Genomic DNA, 17,144 nt, shown 5'->3' on the forward strand with positions numbered 1-17,144 from the left:
GCAGTCACAGTTTTCTTAAGTATAAAATGGGGTTAGGAATATCTTTACTGCATTTACAGTATTAACAGGGCTGCTTAAGATAAGGGATGTGGAGAGCACTTTATATTTTTTAAAATACTTTTTATTACACCCCACAACCAGAAAAGAATTCAAAAGCACTTGGGTGAACTTTAAAGGGCTAATTTATGGAGTTAAGAGTTATTATTCTTATGACTTCTTTTGAGACCACTATTCCTCTCTAAAAGTGAAGAAAACGTGTTGAGCACGCGTGCGGAGTGGCACTGTGCTGGGCATACAAACTCGTGTATTCATTTTAGTTGCGTTATTACACTGCCTCACAGTATAACTTGAATAATTTGCTGATACCATCTATGTTCTTCCTTCCTCTAAATTATGGCCAAGGACCCAGCTAAGGACTGGCTTTTTAAATCATCCTCAGAAGGTGGGGGTGAGACAAAGAACTTGGGAACAGATGAAAATGTTAACAATGACCACCGAGGACCATCACAACAAACAACACTGAACACTTGCTCTGCCCAAGGAGCTGTGCTGTGGAGTAGGAACCAGCCCTTTTCTCTTTCCTTCAGAGATGAGATGACTGCAGTTTAACTCAGAGAGGTTAAATGACTCAACCTAACGACCCGGTAGATACTAGGGCTGAACTCTAGATTTGACATGTACAACATTTCTCTAATTTCTACCCGCCCCCATGAGGTAGGAAGGAATTACTTGTCTATTTTACCAGTGAATGAACTGCAATGGCTAAGTTCAGTCATTTGCCCTGATCTACACAGTGGATACAGGCCCAATCTGGGTGAGAACCGGGTTTTCTTAGCCTCCAAGTCTTTGTGCATTCTGGCATGCCATACTTGCCTAAAAACCTGGGCCACACAAGGCTTCTAATCCAATCAAGACCATTCTGATTCAACCCACACTTTCAGTTCAACAACAACTGCCATTTGCCAATGAAACAGACAAAACAGCCGACAAATGTATTTTCACATTATTTAAATAACTTTTTGCCTTGAAATCAACTACCAAGATTTTAAAACACTTCAACTTTCCTCCATTTTTACAAAAACACATTTTGTTTCAGTAAAAATGCATGGGAAACACTTTTCCATGTAGCCGATGCACTAAACGTTAATTAGGTCTAATGATAAAGTCACACCCCAAACTGAAGACGAACCGAAGAACCAATACAATGAAATGAGGCCAGGTCTTCTCACATGCTGGTGAACACATGAAACTGAGCCCAGAAGGCTGAGAGAACAGAACAAAGACTAAGGTAGTGACTATTCATTTTGTTTTCTGGGGGGAAAAAATGCAGTAAGTAAAAATAATCTCCTAATTCTAGTGAGAGCTCACTTGGGACTAACAAGAAAACAAATACCTGAGGAACAAGTCCAAGAATTCAAAACTGACTTTCAAATATTATTAAAGTCTATCCAAACCCAAATTTGAGACGTTTTCTCTTAGCTGAAGTAACACGTTAATTCTGAAACTCAGATAGACTCCACAGGGCTTTTTTTTTTGAACATGCACTGCATATCAGTTTTTGAAATCTTAAGCTCCGCAAATTAAGTATAAGGGAAATGGAATTTTGCTTTCCAATTTAGGAAGGTGATGTAATGCTGAGAAACTCTATCTTGGCTAGACGGATGTGAAAAATCTGTTCAAATGCCAGGAGCCTGCAATATCCATCAATACACTGATAATACTGATTAAATAAATCAAATTAAGAACATTGTTATCCTGGCCGGTGTGGCTCAGCTGGTTGGGCGTCATCCAGTGCACCAATAAGTTGCCAGTTTGATGCCCAGTCAGGGCACATATCTGGGTTGCGGGCTCAATCCCTTGTGGGTGGTGTGCAGGAGGCAGCTGATCAATGTTTTGCTCTCACATCAATGTTTCTCTCTCCTTCTCTAAAAATCAATTTAAAAATCTTAAAAAAAGAATATTTTTTATAAAAAATCTATTAAAATATCTACTGTGTAACTGCTTCCGATCATAGCCTTCCATAATGCACTTTACACACACATACACACACACACAAACATTTCTGTCACCACCTGTATTAAAAGAAGAAGGACTTTCAGAACAAACCTTCCACTTGGGGAAGATGACTTCTCAGCCACCATCAGCCATCCTGGTACTCAGGATGTCTAGAGTACAGAGATGGGGGCAGGGAGGACAGCCCCCCTTCTCCCATGAAGAATTGGGGTAGGAGAGGTCTAAGAAACAAAACTTGAGCTTTTTACAACCCCCTCCCCCCACCCATCTCCACACCCCATCTAACATCCAATCATCTAATTAAAGGAGAGAAAAATATCATTAGGTAACTTCTGAAAAAATAAAATAGTAGCATTAATATAAAAAATCTCTTGGGGGAAGGTGTGTTTACAGTACAGCTATTCAGAGAAGGCTTCCTGGAAGGGTAACCGAGCTGGTGCTTCTCCTGACAGCTCCATGGATGCAGGGCCACCTTTCTGTCTCCAGGCACTTTGACTTGCTTTTGTTTCGTGCCCTGCCTTGAGGGGGCATGGGGACCTTAAATATCTCCCATTGCTTAAAGGAAAATGCCAGATTTCAGACACTTCTACCTGTAACCTGGTCACAGCCCACTTTCCAGCTCCCATCTTCCTTCCCAAGCATCAGTGACATAATTTAATGAGTGCTTGCTTACCATGTGTCAAGTCCCATAGGAAGTGCCTGAAATCTTATCTAAAGCACAACACACCCTATTAGATACAGTTTGCATCCTGTTTTACAGAGCAGAAAACTGAGGCACAGCGTTTAGTAATGACTTGACAGAGGTCACAGAGACAATAGTGAGAGACCCAGGACTGAAGTCAAGGCTGTCTGTCCGACTCCAGGGTGCTACGTCTGAACTATTCAGAATGTGTCTCCTAATAAAGCCCATCTTGTCTTGTTTGGATGAAATGACTTGTGATTCACTTCTTGATAGGCTAATGTAGTGCTTGACATAAAGACTCAATAAGTGTGACTTTCATCCCCATTTTCCCTAGCAAAAAGAGCATAAATGAGCGTAACAAACAACTCTACCTTTCCTTGTTTGCCAGCTCAGTATGAGTCAGACATATAATGAGGTTGCCAAAAAAAGTAACGTTAGGCAACCTTACTAACTGTTCCATTTGGAAAACAAGTAAGGTGACAGTCTTGCTCTCCTCCGAGCCAGCCAGCCAGGCCCATTCCTGGAGGTCTGAGCACACTAAAGATACCATCAAGAAACGAGACTCGCCCAATGAAGAGGATGGAGGTTACAGAAAACCCACACCAGTCTAGACGGAAGTGAATGAAGTGAGGATGGTGAAGTAGAAGACAGCTGATGTTGTAAGATAATGATGACTAGGTGCGCGGGGACCACTAAAGCACAGTGTACAGGAGTGGGGCTCCCACTTTATAGTTTGCGAAAGTACTACAGGTGATTCTTATATAATTAACATTCAAGAATCAATGCTCTAGGGCAGTGGTTGGCAAACTGCGGCTCGTGAGCCACATGCTGCTCTTTGGCCCTTTGAGTGTGGCTCTTCCACAAAATACCGACTTCTGCACATGGGCCACCAAGTTTCAATTGCACTGTACGTGCGCTCCCGCACATGGTATTTTGTGGAAGAGCCACACTCAAGGGGCCAAAGAGCTGCATGGGGCTTGCGAGCCGCTGTTTGCCGACCACTGCTAGGGCAGAGGTTCTCAAAGTTTAACATGCACCAACATCTCCTGCAGGGCTATTTAAAGCAGAGTGTCTGACCACACCTGATTCCGTAGGTCTAGAGAAGGGCCTGATCATTTGCATTTCAGCAAGTTTCTAGGTGATGCCGGTATTGCTGGTTTAGGAACCACAGTTTAAGAATCACTGCTCTAGAGGAAGTCCCAAGATCAATTGTGCAGATTTCAGACAGAGAGAGGCTTTAACAAAATAGAGTAATTCACAAGTGGCATGGACTGACTGGTGATTAGCAGCTGGAACCACTGCCCAGACTGGGAACACTGGAGCCAGGGCACTGGGAATGGGTGACACCACGTGATCTTGTCTCAATCAGCTGGCAAAGACTATGCCTGTGGCATGCAAAGGAAAGCTACATCTCTGTTTCAAAACAGTTTTTTTTCCCCCTCAAACCAAAACAACTTCAATTTCAAACTCAGTTCTAAGCTTAAAAGTCACGTCTTTAAAAATAGCATAGTAATTCCAAACAGCGTGTTAGTAAGCCAATGGGTATTTTTGCAAGAACCAATGGAGAAGCAATGGATCAATTAAAAGATCCTTTTTTGCATCAGTAGGTTTGTTAGAGAGGTGCATGTTCCTGTTCCCACAAGATGCAAGATGGAGAAAGAAAAAAAAAATCAGTATGAGAACAATCTGTAACTACTGAAAAAAAAATCATCAAACCAAAGAAACAAGTCCTTTACCAAAGCCTCATGGCCTGCTTACGATGCTTCATTCCACATTTTTATCTAGAACATCATGATCTGTTCATTTATATTTTAACAAATTTATGGTTTAGAAAAAGGTGAGGCAAAAGTTGATTGGACTTTGTTCCTTGAAATACTCATTTTGTATTTCACGATAATTGTTGCAATTGTGCTTTTGAAACAAAAGAACAAGAGCGTAATTGACTGGAGTCCTACTATAGAGTAACCATTTATGTTCTATAGAACTAGTATAAAGTTGTATAAAGATTATCTTGAATTTGAGTATTAATTTTAGTATTTTAAGTATGAAATATTCAATTTATTTACTGATTGACCAGTGAAGACTAAGGCTAAAACTTTTTCTTAGGGCTGGGGTAGAGGAGAAAAAAATCAAACAATTTGACTAGAGCCAAAGACCTGCCTTTCCTAAAGCTATTCAATATCATGCAATTTGTCTAAAATGGTATCTTTCAAGCTATTCCTAAGGTTGAAAGGTGACACCCTCCCAATGTGACTTCCCAATTCAGCTCAATATGCCTTGCATATTAATACTGAATTAAATTATTTAGCTCCATCCCCCAAATACTCTGAAAATAGCCTGGAGGTATTATCTAAATTAAGTTCATTCTCCTATAGTCCCTACACGACTCTACCATTTCATCTTCTCCATAACAGAATTATGCCGAGAAACTTTTTAACACGTGGAGGATTTTTTATAATTTCCACCATAATTAGCATTTCATCGTGAAGCAATGATTCCCTGCTTCAGTTCTTTCATTTGAATTCCAGATGTCTTTGTAGAAGTCATTTGACTGTATGTTGACTAATAAAGTCAACATTCCTCCAATATCATCCTTCCATAAGCCTTAAAGTTTATAACCATGTATGCCACCTTTACAGAAGGTACAATGTCAAGGAAGAGGTGGAATTCCTAGGCTAGCACTCGCCCTAAGAGCCCTTTTACGATTTCTGGTCCAAATGCTCAGAGCCCTGGCCTGGGGATTTGTGTTCATTCCAGGGTAACATGGCTGTGAAGCAGACTGATCACAGAACCTTCCAGTGAGTCCCTCCACCAGTGTGGCTTCTTCCTAGCCTGGGGGATCAAGGTCAAGCATCTGGTCTCTTAAAAACAGCTGAAGGATGACAGTGATGTGGTCATTTCCCCCCAGAAATACACCTCAGGGTCAGCACCATCGTCGGGGAAATTCCCTGATGTCAAGGTCTGGGTTTAATCATTTCCTCAGCACCTGACTAGACTGCTCTGCACACAGCAGCACTTATATTTGATTAGCATGCAAGAGTGAAGACTTCTTTTCTGAGATGGACTTAAAAGGCTACACTGAAGGAGTGCCTTTGGCTGCCTCTTCACCTATGTAAGTCATATCCCCCTTTACTCTGTTCCTATTTCAAATCCCACTGTGAACCATCCTGACCACTCTGAACCTGGGACTTGCTCTCTGAAATGTCAACAGGACGGTGTCACAGTGTTATCTGCAGCCTGTGATGTCACAATACCCTACCGTCTTAGGTTGCTGTTTAAGTGTCCCCCACCTCTGAGTGCTCTGCGGGCAAGAATATTGTTTATCACTGTTTTACAGACAGACTCACAGTGTTGAGTGCTGCGCTCAAAAGAGACTTCTTAAACGAATAAAAGAGTAGGGAAACCCCCCCACAAACACCCTGTCATTGTTTTAAAAAGCAAAATAATAGATTTATATGAATTAGTCACAAAAAAATTTGGTAAGAGAGAAAAAAAGAGTAGAGATAATATGATATCGCAGGATGGAACTTTTGTCCCTTACAACTGATTTGCTGATTCTTTCTTCAGCTTTTAGAAAGAGAAAAGGTAGTGTACCAGACTATTGAACTAGAAAACACTGCCAAAAAAGATAAGTGAAATGATAAGTCCTTTTCTAGCAGCAAGTTTATTTACCTGCCATTCATTGCCCTTTCCCACCCCAAGAAGAATCAGTCTTATTTTATGGTGATCTTGATGATGACGAAAATTATAATGCATGTTTATTGTGCACTTGCTATATACCGCTGGGCTGTGTGTAAGTAGTCAATATTAATTTATTTACTCCTTACAACATGCTTATGAGGTTAGCAATTTTGTTCTCCTGCTTCATGGAAGTAAAACTGAGACCCAGGGAGGCTCTGTAACTGGCCTAAGGACGCAGCCTGAATCCTGCTCTCCTCCACCTCCCTGAGACACCATTTCTCCTGACAGAGGGATGCCCTGGTAGCACATGTACAACCACAGATGGTCCCTGAATCCTCTAATGTGAAACTTGTGTTGAGTGAGTTATGGCAACGTGGAGACAGGGTAAATGATTTGAAATTTTACGAGGCCATGTTACGGAAGAAGGTGTGTGAGGAGAGGAAGGCAGATGGCTGGCTCCGGATTGGAAGATGGGGGGAAGGAAAGCACCCAGCTATTCGTTGGGTTTTACTTGTGCTGTGTGATATAGTATCTTTCTCTGGCCCCTTGGGAAATCCTGAGTAAAAGCCACATCACATATTCTTTGTAACACTGTGTCTGCTTTTGGGGAGGAATCAAAGACGAGCGGAGCCCTGCCTCAGAGGTGGGCAAGTACACGGTGAGGACAGAGGGTGTCCACAGATGGATATGAGTCACAGTAAAAACTCAAAGAATAGTGGCTATCGAGAGACCAAGAGGGAGCAACTGATCTAAAGTGATGGGTGAAACTGGGTAAATTTGTAACCGACTCAAAGTATAAAGCAATACAAGTTTCAAAGCCATATTTGCATTTAGTACTCATCTATTTTAATGAAGAATGACTAGCATTCACTCATTCGGCCTTTGGAACCTGAAGGGTGTGGAGCCCCAGTTCTGATGGGTCCATCCAGTCCTATTTCTCCCTCCCTGCACTCACCGGTACGTTGTTTCTGGAAGAAGATCTCTCAGAACGTGGGTGGTGGTATTGCCCACGGTGATGCTAGTGTCTCCCAGATCAATATTGTAAGCGAGGATTTCAGATCCATTATTGCACGGCTCTTCCCAGTTCAGTACAAGGCACACAGAAGGCGAGTCGGGGTGGGCATCGGGGGGCTCCTCCTCCAGGACACAGAGAGTGGAGACAGGGTCCGGGGCAGACGCTGGTGTCTGGCAAAGGACAAGCTCGCTGTACGGCCCTGCTCCAGCTTGATTGACGGCCTGAAAGACAACAGCAAGAGAAGCCCATGTTACCCCATGGTACACTTGAAGGCCTCCAGGCTAGGTGCTGCTAAATAAGTAATATATGATTTACTTCCAGAAATGTAGGTAGAAATAAATTCTAGAAAATGTTCACTTTCCAAAAAAAGCCAATCACATCTTTTCTGTTAAGCAAAAGGTAGTAACATTGCCATCATCACCTTTCAAGAAAAATAATTTTAAAATAATCCTTTCTACTTGTATGGCCCCCTGCAGGTCCTATACTGTCTTATATGACCTTCACAATAACCATCTGAGGTACACAGTGCATCGCAAGAGCCTTTCATAGATTTAAGGCAACGCTGGGACTGGAATTCAGTCATCTGACTTTCAACCCCAGTGCTGCCCTGAAGAACAACAGGAATTTTACAAAAGGTCTCTTATGTTTTCCCATGTGAATGATAAACTCATATCTGAAGTCAATTCTCAGCCCTTTCTGACTTTACCTGAGAGCAATAACTGACCCCTTCCTCACTCACCGCTCTTTCAAATACTTATTCACTTGGTCTCCAGAACCCATACTTGTTTTTTGCTTACCTACTGCTGCTTCTCAGCCACCTATGCAGTTGTTTACCTACTGCTGCTTCTCAGCCACCTATGTGGTTGCTACACATCACCCAGATCTCAACACTGGAGGGCACCAGGGTTCAAGCCTTGGACACCTCTTCTTTTCTATCTCTGCTCAAACTCTTGGAGAGCTACTGTGTCAGGGGATAAACGGCATTGATATCCTACTTCCAAATTTACTTGGGTAGTGTGGACCTCTGCCTTACATGCCAGCCTAATGTATCCAACTACCTTTCGGGTGTCTCCACTCCAATGTCAAGCATCTCAGCCTCAAAGCTCCTCATCTCCGTCCTCCGCAGCTGTCCCCACCCTTCAGCCGTCCAATCATATCCCGTCACCCCTGGACACCTTTCTTCCTCTCAGACCCCTACCCAATGTATCTTTTAAAATGCAGTGTGGGGAAGTCAATGCTAAGTGAGAACATATACCCTAAAAGGAGAAAAGGAAATAGGAGAGCATTTTAAAGGGAGACCAAAACTCGAAAAGCATAGTGGAGTTCTTTCCTACGGTGACAGAGAGTTCTTCATTTATATCCTGCCTGGCTCCAAAAACAGGAGTGTGGCCTTACCTAACCTTTCCCCAATGACTCAGCATCTCTATTATAAAGATCAGATAATGTGCTGTGACCTTGACTCATTGACAGAGGGTTAATTATGTCCCAGTTGCTGCACACGAGAAGGAAAGTGTACAATACAAGAGTTTATTCTGAAATGTTTCTGATAAAAATAGGATTCAGAATTTAACAGAAAAGCCTCAATTGATATGGAAAATTAACGTGTGAAGGAGATGTTTTCTCCAAAGAGACCAGACACATTGATGTTGATGGGTCTGCAATAAGTAACTTGATCTATGCCTTAAATTGGGTGGAAACCTAAATCTGGCTTCTTTGCTTCTTTATCCAGTTAAATCTAAATGTGTGTGAAGATAGAATTCTTCAAGGTCAAGAACCACATCTGACTCATCTTTGTATCTCTCCTTTTGATCATCCTGACCATCCTTTGATTTTGGCACAAGTAGTGCTCAAGAAATCTTACTGAACAAATGGACAAAAAAACCCGTTTTCTCAGGACAATACAAACAGAAAAAAACCCAAAACATTTATCCAAGTCAATAAAGTAAAAGTAAACCCATGACTATTGTTACTCCTAGGGGTTAGGCTAGGAGCCAATTGTTCTTGTTTATTCTATGTGGACCCCCAAGTGGAAGTGTACAGAAAGATAACCAGCCTGGTCACTGAGAAGGGGGAGGTGCGTCCTGTATGTAATGAAGGCTAGTCCAAACTACTCTAATGTTTGTTTTTGGCTCCATTTAACAGCTGACATAAATTCCCATCTTTTGCCATTTCTCAGTGCTTTCCCACTGAAATGTGCATCTCAGAGACATTCAGACAGAAGGAATCTTTCGTAAGGAGCTGTGACACCTCTGTCTTGGACTCAGTCATCTCTTCAGGGAATCGATAAACAAGCAAGACGCAAGGGTGGTGAGAAGCAGAGAAGAATCTGGTTTTGTTCTTACATTTTAGAACCTCCTCAAGTACCAGAAATTAATTGTAACATTCATTTTCATTTAAAAGGGCTCTTTTCCCACACTATCCCTCCTGGTGGCCTCCCTCACAAGCCTGAGTAAGTTTCCCAAAGAGCCTTCCATGGAACACCAGTGTCTATAGGTACGTCTGAGCAGCGTCGACCCACCTGTAGTCTACAGCAATACTGCGCGGCAGGCAGCAGGTCCCTTATTGCAAAGCCGGGGTCTGTCCCATGATAAACGAGCTCCAAGGATTCTTCATCCTCTCCCCATTCCAACCTGTACTCTGAGATGTCAGCACCAGAGCTTTCAGGACTCTGGAAAGCAGGACATGCAGGGAATTTAATTTCATTGAGAAAAAAATTCTATATTGTGTTCAAGCAACCAAACGGACAGAGTGACATACCCCAGGATATTTCAAATTCGTACAGAAGAAAGGCACGAAAAAGATATTCAACTCCCCCTCAATTCTGACCAATGGTAGCATTTCCACAACTCTGAATGATATAAGCAATTGCCAAGGAAGACTAATGTGTAAAGATCACCTAGAGTGCATTTGGGCTTGAAGAGGTTCCTCCTAACGTGCATTAGGGGCAGATAAAGTCAAAGAAACGGAAAATAATGCAGAGTACGTGTCTGACTTACCTCCCAGCTCACGAGGACACACCCATCAGGTGTAAAGGAAATGCACGGTGCCCTGCACTGTCCAGGGGGCCCTGCAGCAGTGGTAATCTCTGAGACGTCAGAATAGGGGCCATACTAAAAGAGAAGGACACCACATGTTTGTATGTATGTGCGTGCACACACATGTATGTTCATACCTAGGTGTGCATGTACAAGCTTATAACCAAATAAGGGTTAGGCTAACACCTTCGTCAATACATCCGATTAAAAAAATTTCCTAAGGAGGTTTTCCACTTTCAACTGAATATATGTATACGTCTTTCCCTACATATATTCCCTGAGTGGTAGATGTCTATTACATACGTATATTCTTTTTATTCAAGGGGATTAGAAAGTTGGTTACCAAACATTTTCCCCTCCCCGCTTCCTGTGACATCAGAAACAGAAACATGGGAGAGAATTTCTCTGAAACGGACCTCAGTAGATGATTGAAGTCAAACACATGGTTTAACTTCCAACAACAGGAGTAAACCATGGCTGAAGGCAGATTTCATACCTTACACTAATTAAAGGCGAGAGCAAGGAAAACTCCAATCAGTACAGTTGCACATTTATCTTTGCTATGGCAGCGATCCCCCAAAAAGTTGATGGGAAAAAGGGCAGAAACAAAAGTACAATAACGTTTTTGCAGCATCTGTGATCCTCACATTCCCCCTTTTTACTTATACAAGTTTGGGTGCTCAGGCTCTTGTATCCTCTCATCAATACATTTTTATTGTTCAGTTTCACGTGTGTGTGTGTGTGTGTGTGTGTTTTAATTTAAATGGTTGTGCTGTGTCTGCAATGCTTTCCTAATGGGGAATTAGAAGAACTCCAGTTCCTGTGAAAAGTCTGAGATCCAGCTTCAGACCAAATGCTTTAGTCAGTGTGGCGAACATGAAATGGCTAAAACATACTTCACTTCTAACCGGTTTGAACAGCACTACCGAGAGCTAGAAAAACTCACTGTGGACTTCGTGTTGCTGTTAGTTGGGCTTTCTTATTTTAAAATTTGTCAGCAATTAATGACAGGTATTAATTGGCATGGAGCTCATCTGTACAAATCACCAGCACTTTTGGGGGATGTTACTGGCAGTCTGCTCTACCGATATCCTCCTGCCCTCTATGTTTCTGTCCATCTTTGACACACCCAAAAGCCCTACCGTCTCTGGGTCACCTCTTCAAAATCCATATCACTCTGTATTTTTTAAAAAGGAACAAACCTCTGTGGATATAATGTAGGCATATACTTCCAATCTGACAGCTCATCCAACAACTCCAAAAGGAGAAGCGGAAGGCACTTGAACAAAACAGCACTGCGCTGGCTTCCCTAGCCTCTCCCCTGCTTCAGTGTAAAACTGACGTGAGACGTTGCTGGGTAATCTAGACAACATGGGGAGGGCATCTTATATAGCACTTCTAATTTCTCATAACTGATTAACAGAGTCAATGAGCAAATAGGAAATTATTTGTACAATAACAAGCGCATCTAAAGGGTGATGTTCCTATTAATCTTAAACTCTACCTTAACAGAATGATGAGAGGACATAGAAGCAACATTTCCAATGTTGGGAGTATGAAATCACAACATATCAAATCAGAAGAAACATTTATATGTACTTCTTTAACGGTGGTCAAGGTTGGCTAGATGCTGCTGAGGAATTTCAGGAGGGTAGAAACCCACGTATTAGAACCTTCTACTCACCCCTCCGTCGTTCAGAGCCCTTACTCTGAAACGATACATGGTCCCGGGAAGCAGGTTGCCCACGGTGCACTCGAGCTCTGGCCCGTGGTACACCTCCGACGCCACGTCCTCGGGCTCCGTCATCTCCACACTGTACTCGGAGACCTCACAGCCACTTTCAGAGGCAGGAACATCTAGGAGTGAAGGCGGTTCACATCATATCATCTCTGTGCTTCCAGCTGACGATGATGATCACATCTGATTTTCCACAAGGTTTGCAAAACAGCATGTAGTGGCCCCCCCACAGTATCTCTCCTACCAAAAAACCCTCCTCCCCAAAGAAAAGAGAAACAAAAAGAACAAGTTTCTGAATGATGTTATCGATACTTTCCAAAGCAAGTACATTTAAGTACCCTTAATTACCTTAATACAATAACTTAAAAACAGAACCATTAGGCAAATTTCTTTACATTCTAAGAAGGGAAGAAACAGAGAAGAAAATCTTCTCTTTTAACTTCAAACCAAAGGTCACATTAAGTCAAGATAGCTGGCCCAAAGTTGGCATGCTATTTTATTATATTTTAGACAAAGTGGTGGGAAAAAGTAGTCTGATAAAGTTCTGCAGGTTAACACTGGCAATTTTATGTGCTATAAACTGCTGATACAGAAAGGCTAATATGTAGCTCGAATCCAAACAGGACCCACACAGGACAAAGCAGCAAAGATGAGGAGAACTTAGCTGTTACCTCATTTCTCAGTTTAATCTCTAAATTGAGCACAACTCTTCTTTTATGAATGAAGTTGAAAAGTTCCCGAGGAAGCCTGGCTGTTCTGAAATGTTTTCTAGAATCTAGAAAAGTGCCCTCTGAAGGTAGAGGATGGACAGCGTGTGTGGTGCCATCAGGATCAGGAGGAGGAGCAACAGTGAGCGGGAGAGCACAAACCCAAGCCAACCAACATACATCAAGAAGAAATACAACATTTTCAACAGAAAAAAATGCACGGCTTTCAGAAGAAAGACTTCCAGCTTAATGACAAAGCATCTCCAACTGTCCAAACTGTCCAAGCCCCCGTGGAGCATCGTTCACTCACCCCACTCCAAGTGGACTTCTTTGTGCTTTGGTCTACCCAGAACCCTCGGTGGTCGGCACTGACCTGGTGCGATGCTTAGTGTGCGAACAGGGAGGCTTTCAGAACACTGCAGAGAAACACCAGAGAACACTCTCAGTCACAGTGAATTCATTACACCTCCACATTCCAGGCAGATTCCACCCCATACCTGTACACGCTACCAAAGGAGGTTACACACTGCATGTGTACACATGCTTTTCTATGCAATGAGATCGTGTGTGTGTGTGTGTGTGTGTGTGTGTGTGTGTGTGTGTTTAAAGTGTAGACATATACTGCATATGGCACTGGTAAAAAATGATTATTTCTAGCCCTAGCCAGTTTGGCTCAGTGGATAGAGTATTGGCCTGCGGACTGAAAGGTCCTGGGTTCGATCCCGCTCAAGGGCACATGATCGGATTGCAGGCTCAATCCCCAGTAGGGGGCATGCAGGAGGCAGCCAATCAATGATTCTTTCTCCATCTTCCTTCCTCTCTGAAATCAATAAAATATATATTTTTAAAAAATGAGTATTTGTGAAGCCAGATTTGCAGACAGGAGTGTTTTATATCCTAAGCACACAGCTATTTTCCTTTAAACCAAAATTAGAGAGACCCTTCATGAGGACAGAAGAGGACACAAAACAACAGCTGGATGAAAATTTTAAATGGTGCCATAAATGGCCAACCATCCACATCCAGAGCAGAAAAGCAAATAGACTCATTATTAATCAGCTGAGGGTGACATTGGCCAGCAGGTTCTATTCATGCTACAATAAGTAGGCCGTGTCTCTACAGGAACTGGCTGTGAAGGCTGGTGGTGTGGAAGCTGAACCCCTTTCCCAGACAGGAGAGAACAAGGCAGAGCTATGCTGCTCGACCAAACTCCGTCCCCGAGAAGTGGTGCGGAGAGGTACCTCTGCCTCGTGAGCCACATGCAGCGCCCCCCACACAGGAGGTGCCTGCTGATACTCGTTGGCTATGGTGTGGACCTAGCCCACCCTGGGAGACACTGCAGAGAGCGCTGCATAAGCATGGTCTAACTGGACTCAGTTTCCCAAGGAGTCTGCCCATCTGGGCAGTGTAAACATCATACTACTGCTCTTTGGGGAGAGAAAAATAACACAAGACAATACTGGAGATGGACTGATGGGCAAAGTTAAGCACCCAAATGACAAGTGTTCTCTTGAAAAGTCAACCCAGCACAGGACTACAAGCCACCATCTCTCAATGTCTCTCTCTCAATACTAATGGTTTTAAACTATAATATTAAATATCTCTACAATGAAAATGTCATTACCATCTTGTCCCTCACTTTCTGAATGTGAGTTAAAGCCATTTAGACAACAATTATCTCACTTTCCAGAGCACTTCTTGTGTATCTTTAGGTTATTTTGAGCCTCTGAGAACACTGGGGTTGAAACCAAGGCTCTCAGCACATGAACTGGCTGGAGTAAAGTCATGTAAATAGAAAACGAGAAATCAGCTGCCGCCTACAGATGTGTAAGTTGGGTGGAGCACAACTGCAGGAGGTGCCCTTCAGCTTAGTTCACAGGTGCACATGGTTTTTACAGTATCTCTCCAGCAGATGGCAGCGAAGTTCCTTGAAGAAGGTGTGGCTCATTCTCACAAAATTGCCAGGGAACTGTGCAGGACGTCTTTCTTTTTACTCTAAATTCTACCTTTTTCTATCATTGCAATAACTGAGGTTTCCCTTATTTAGCTAAAACACTCAGTTTTCAACTGCCACATGTGATCACACTTGTAAGAAAGAACTGACAAATGTACCTGAAAATATCACAATTCAGTTGAGAATTATCTGGGCCTATCTTTTATTCTTTTCTTTATAAAATTGAATTTATTGGGGTGACATTAATTAATAAACATATATGTTTCAGGTGTACAATTCTATAACACATCATTGGTGTATTGTATGTTTACCACCCCAAGTCAAATCTCCTTCCATCACGTTTTTCTCTCCTTTACCCTCTTCTACCTCCCCCATCCCTCTTTCCCTCTGGTAATCACCATACTGTTGTCTGTGTCCATGAGTTTTTGTTTGTTCTTTGCTTAATCCTTTCACCTTTTCCACCCAGCCCTGCAATCCCCCTCCCCTCTGACAGTTGTCAGTCTGTTCTCTGTATCAATGAGTCTGTTTCTATTTTATTTGTTAGTTTATGTTGTTCATTAGATTCCACATGTAAGTGAAGTCATATCGCACTTGTTTTTCTCAGACTGGCTTATTGCACTTAGCGTAATGTTCCCCAGGTCCCTCCATGCTGTCGCAAAGACTTCCTTTTTATGACCAAGTAGTATTCCATTGTGTAAATGTACCATAGCTTTCTTAACCACTCATCTACTGATGGGCACTTGGCTGCTTCCCAATCTTGGCTATTATAAATAACACTGCAATGAACATAGGGGTGCATATATTCTTTCAAATCAATGTTTTGGGTTTCTTTGAATACATTCCCAGAAGTGGAATCATTGGGTCAAAAGGCAGTTCCATTTTTAATTTTTGAGGTAACTCCATACTGCTTTCCACAGTGGCTGCACCAGTCTGCATTCTCACCTGTGGTATACTAGTATTCCCTTTTCTCCAAATCCTTGCCAGCACTTGTTGCTGGTTGATGTATTGATGACAGTCATTCTGACAGGTGTGAGGTGATAGCTCACTGTGGTTTTAACTTGCATTTCTCTGAGGATTCATGACATTGATGGGCCTATCTTTTGTGTCCTCTAAAACACAATTCAAAAAACCCTAATTTTGCATTTCCTCCTAGGATGCTGTAGCAGGCGATACTACCAAGATACATTTTTCTTTTTTTTTTTTTAAATTTTAGTGTGTGTGTTTTTTTGTTTGTTTTTTAAATGTATTTTATTGATTTTTTTTACAGAGAGGAAGGGAGAGGGATAGAGAGTTAGAAACATCGATCAGCTGCCTCCTGCACAACCCCCACTTGGGATGTGCCCGCAACCAAGGTACATGCCCTTGACCGGAATCGAACCCGGGACCCTTCAGTCCGCAGGCTGACACTCTATCCACTGAGCCAAACTGGCCAGGGCAAGATACATTTTTCAATAGCAATTTTATTCTGATGTTATCGACAGGTTGTCTGAGGCTGACCAAACATGCTGACTTAAGTGTATACCATAACAAAACCAACCTGGCTGTGTCCACCGGTGCTGATGCAGCATGCTCGGAGTTTGTACAAAGTGCCTGGTTTCAAGTGGCTGAACGTGTATTCTGTAGCCGATCCACTGTATGCCACTTCCCACTGACCTGCTGTAGAACAAGACTTGTGTGTGAGTTTATGTCTTTGGTAAAAAGGTAAGTAGTAACAACCACTAACTGAAAAAAAATACTTTAAGTGGTTTCCATAAACACTAGTGTCTCCTATTCTCTTTTTTATTAGCTAAAGGGCTCTCTTTCCATTTCCTTTACAAAGTTAAATATTAAAGTATCATGGAGCCATTTTTAATACTTAGTACTGCTGGCTAGACTACTTAATATCACATTATTACATTTTCTGACTGAGCGGTTAGACGCTGGAAACCACACAACATCTGAGGTTGGCTGGGGCGGTGTTAGGGGGGGGGCCCTGCTTATGAAAGAAGAAAATACTGGATCCATAAAGTGGTAATGTATTTATGAGTGGACGTACGGTGACCTGTAACGGTAAAAATAATACCAAGTTGTCTATGACAGGGGCTGGGGTCTACTGCCGTTAAATCGGATGAGCGGTTAATGTGAGCACTGAGATATTAGCATACCTGCACGACTCCCCCCCCCCCCCCCCATGCTGAGCGACTGTAAGAGCTTTGCCCCTTTAGTCCGCGAATGCTAACTCGGGAGCAGACTCATACGTGTAGTATCGTCTGTATAGACATCTGATCAAAGAAGACAGAAAGCAAACACATCAATCAGACAACAGAAAATACACCAGAA

The 17,144-nt window shown here is 42.5% G+C and overlaps 1 protein-coding gene across 6 annotated transcripts in view; it reads right to left on the reverse strand.

Moving 5' to 3' along the window:
- The window catches only part of FNDC3B (fibronectin type III domain containing 3B), a 264,375-nt gene that overhangs the window by 37,215 nt on the left and 210,016 nt on the right, over positions 1-17,144 (reverse strand). For 4 of the 6 annotated variants that reach the window (XM_023753884.1, XM_023753878.1, XM_023753881.1 and 1 more), the window contains 6 exons: positions 16,363-16,481; positions 13,182-13,287; positions 12,111-12,283; positions 10,388-10,501; positions 9,910-10,059; positions 7,332-7,612 (listed from right to left, as the gene is read on the reverse strand). In XM_023753884.1, the coding sequence (XP_023609652.1) occupies positions 7,332-7,612; positions 9,910-10,059; positions 10,388-10,501; positions 12,111-12,283; positions 13,182-13,287; positions 16,363-16,481 (943 nt within the window). The remainder of the gene's footprint in view (positions 1-7,331; positions 7,613-9,909; positions 10,060-10,387; positions 10,502-12,110; positions 12,284-13,181; positions 13,288-16,362; positions 16,482-17,144) is intronic. The other 2 variants (XM_023753879.1, XM_023753883.1) reach the window with 2 other exon arrangements.

This window comes from Myotis lucifugus, unplaced genomic scaffold (genome assembly GCF_000147115.1).
Source record: "Myotis lucifugus unplaced genomic scaffold, Myoluc2.0 scaffold_53, whole genome shotgun sequence".
NCBI classification, from domain to species: domain Eukaryota; kingdom Metazoa; phylum Chordata; class Mammalia; order Chiroptera; family Vespertilionidae; genus Myotis; species Myotis lucifugus.